General features: G+C 41.6%; 1 protein-coding gene across 2 annotated transcripts; it reads left to right on the plus strand.

Annotated features, from left to right (window-relative positions):
* Window positions 1–6: 6 nt before the first annotated feature.
* LOC116380102 (cell surface glycoprotein MUC18-like) lies at window positions 7–3071 on the plus strand. Of its 2 annotated transcripts, none has more exons than XM_031842067.1 (4): window positions 7–172; window positions 617–740; window positions 1307–1418; window positions 1554–3071. In XM_031842067.1, exons 1-4 carry the CDS (start codon window positions 124–126, stop codon window positions 1554–1556), a joined length of 288 nt encoding a protein of 95 aa, XP_031697927.1. In that variant the 5' UTR covers window positions 7–123; the 3' UTR covers window positions 1557–3071. The 2 variants fall into 2 exon arrangements, with proteins under 2 accessions (XP_031697927.1, XP_031697926.1); XM_031842066.1 differs by having other exon boundaries at window positions 1559–3071.
* The last annotated feature ends 6 nt before the right edge of the window (window positions 3072–3077 follow it).

Raw genomic sequence — 3077 nt, forward strand, 5'->3', positions numbered from 1 at the left:
GTGTGTGTGTGTGTGTGTGTGTGTGTGTGTGTGTGTGTGTGTGTGTGCGGGTGTGTGTGTGTGCACCAGGCCTGCTGCTATGAGTCATTTAATATATCCAGTCACCCGCTGATAATTGTTCTCATGTGGTTTTTCTCAGTCAAAGCTGAAACCCCTATCCCTCCGAAGAAAGGTTTGTATGTTACGCTGCTGGAGACTCTCCCTCACCTCTCCATCTCAAAGGCAAAAAGCTTCCTTCCACCTCTCCACAGCACCTCCCTCTCTCTCAGCTCCCAGCATTCATCAGACCTCCTGATGAACAAAACATCAAAGCATCATTGAGTTGTTCATCTTCACCTCTTCCTGTGCATGTTGTCGTATATAAGCGCACCACTCCTCCTTCACTCCTGAATGACTTCCTTTCTTTAGGTTGCCTAAAGGTCCTCTGTATGATGCTAGTGCTGCACTCTCTTTAGACTCTGTACTGCTATCTACTGTACCTACACACATGCTGCACACACAGCCTGCCTGATGCGATGCTGTATCCGACTGCCCTGCCTCATACCGTCATCTCTTTCATAACCCATTTACAGTGAGTAACCCTGTCGTCGTTGTTGTTGTGCTTCTTCCCCACCAGGGGGCAATGGTTTTATCATCGCAGTCATCATTATCTGCATCCTGCTGCTGGCCATCTTGGGGAGTGTGCTCTACTTCCTCTACAAAAAGGGCAAGATCTGTGGGCGGTCCGGCAAGCAAGACCTGTAAGTACGACAAGAACAGCTTGATTTTGGAGGGGGAAGATGTAAGGTGTTTTAATCCCCTTTTAGATGCAGCATCAAAAATAAATCAAATCTCAAGATGATGGTTTATAAAGTTGGTGCATTCAATTCAATCAGAAAACATGTTTCTTTTATTTCTAAAAACAAATAAGGCATTTAAGATAATATGGTAATATTTAATGAAATTCCTTAACAAAGCTGCTAAAATTAATTGATTAAATGTTAATTTTAATACAATAATTGCATGTAACATTGTAGGAATACCCATGTGTGTAGTAGCACTCGCATGATTAAAGCTGCGGCAATTAATATTTACATCTATTAACAAAGGACAACGTGTTACATGAGAGGTGCACAGATGATTATCACCAACTCTGCAGTTCCTCTCGGCTCCATGGAGCTTTGTAGCATCTTTTAGCTCAATGTTTAAAAGCTCTAAAAACGCACTGTTTACAGCTTGCTGGATCATCATTGTCATGGCTGGATAGAAGAACATTCTGTTGCATTATGCATGTTTCTGACTTTAAGGAGTTCTTTTGGTCTCGCAGCACTAAAGAGAAGTCCAGCAAAGATAACATCGTGGTGGAGATGAAGAGCGACAACACTGAGGAAGCTGTGCTCCTCGGGGTCAACGGGGAAAAGCAACCTCCCAGCCACCAGGTAGATATACACTGTTTAAATGAACGGGTCGTAGCCTAAGATGATGCTGATCTGATTACACCTTTATCATATTTACACACCCTCCACCCCACCTCTCTCCCTCGCCCTCTTTTTTTGTGTTTTTGCCCTCTGGAGTAAAGGGCGGTGCGTACCTGAATGTACAGAAGTGAGGAGGCAACTGCAGACACACCACAACAGCTGCTCCTGTTCTTCCCTCTCAGGCTCAGACCGGCCGATGCCTTCAGTCTTCCACCACAGCCCCTTATCCCAGAGTTATGTCATGGAAAAGTCGCCTGTCAGTCAATATCGTGATGCTGTCGGAGTCTCAAGTTATTCTATGCTGCAGCTTTTGCTTACCGTCTGTTACATCCAGCAACATCTTCTGTTGGAATGAGCTTTAATGAGAAGTAACTTGAGCACTCCATGACGTAACTCTGCGAATTAATCTTCCACCATCGAAACAAGGACTATCCTTCGCCTATGGTTCTTATTACCAAAAGCCTTGTATACTGCTGATTGTCTGTCGAACAATAATTTGAGCACAACATTGACCAGGGACTGTTTTTATACCCGACTACACCTCACCTCAGGCAAAGTAATCACTGAAGAGCAGCCTGAAACAGCTCTTTGTCCAGTGTACATATTATAATCTGTGTATATATTTCTTTATTTAAAAATAACACGATAGAAAAAAAAAAAACAATCAAAAATAAATGACCAGATAGTGTTTTATTTAGTTTGGGTGCTCTTTATGGAGAGCAACAAGTTCTTGTTTTTATTTTTAATAATGTTTTGTCTCTCTGCTTCCTGTTCTGCTTAAGTCTGTACACTGAAATCTTTGGGGGCCCGACGATGCGGCCCCTACATCCAGTTACAGCCACACCAAAGGTTTTCCCTTTAGCTCTGAAAACGAACTCTTTAGGTAGTTTAATCGCACATCAGTCACAGTTGTAGTCGTTTGTTTGTCCACATTGCAGAAGATATTTTTTGCAAGATGGGTGAATAATACTTTCAGCATTTGATATTGAAGGGTTAATATTATTTGTAGTTCTCTTTACTCTACGTTTTCTTTCCTTCAGTCTAGTTTTGATATTTTCTGTGTGTGTTTGAGTGGAAGCGTTGCCAACAGCCAAGTTCAAAAGTTACAGATGCCTTAGAAATGAAATCAAAGCGTGTAGAAGTAATCATTTCTATTGTTAGTTATGTTTCTATTTAATGTTCAGTGCACTGATTTCTGACAGTGGTTTGGTTGAATGTGAAAGTATTTCTGTGGTTATTTTTTAAGAGGAAGGATGAGGGCAGAACAGATTGTTTCTGTGGTGAATATTGTTCACGGCATGAAGTTACCCTCCTCAAAAGGAAAAGACATTATTCTGTGTAATGAATTAACGAATTCATGTTTTGACTGAATGGTGAAATAATCTGTTGGATCCCAGAGAGAGACATAGAATCCCCCTCAGACATGATGACTGACTATAATTTCTGACTACTGAGGAGGGGGGAATGACTGTGACTCCACATATGCAAATGAAGTTTGTAGACAATCAACAATGAATATGCACTGTGCTCACTGCTCAATGATGTGCAGGTATCCTCTATACTCACCCTTCCTACTCTGTTGGTCTGTTTTGTTTAAGAACTACCACTGTTAATTGGTTT

The sequence above is a fragment of the Anarrhichthys ocellatus genome, unplaced genomic scaffold, assembly GCF_004355925.1.
Source record: "Anarrhichthys ocellatus isolate YVR2014 unplaced genomic scaffold, GSC_Weel_1.0 scaffold6117, whole genome shotgun sequence".
Lineage (NCBI taxonomy): Eukaryota > Metazoa > Chordata > Actinopteri > Perciformes > Anarhichadidae > Anarrhichthys > Anarrhichthys ocellatus.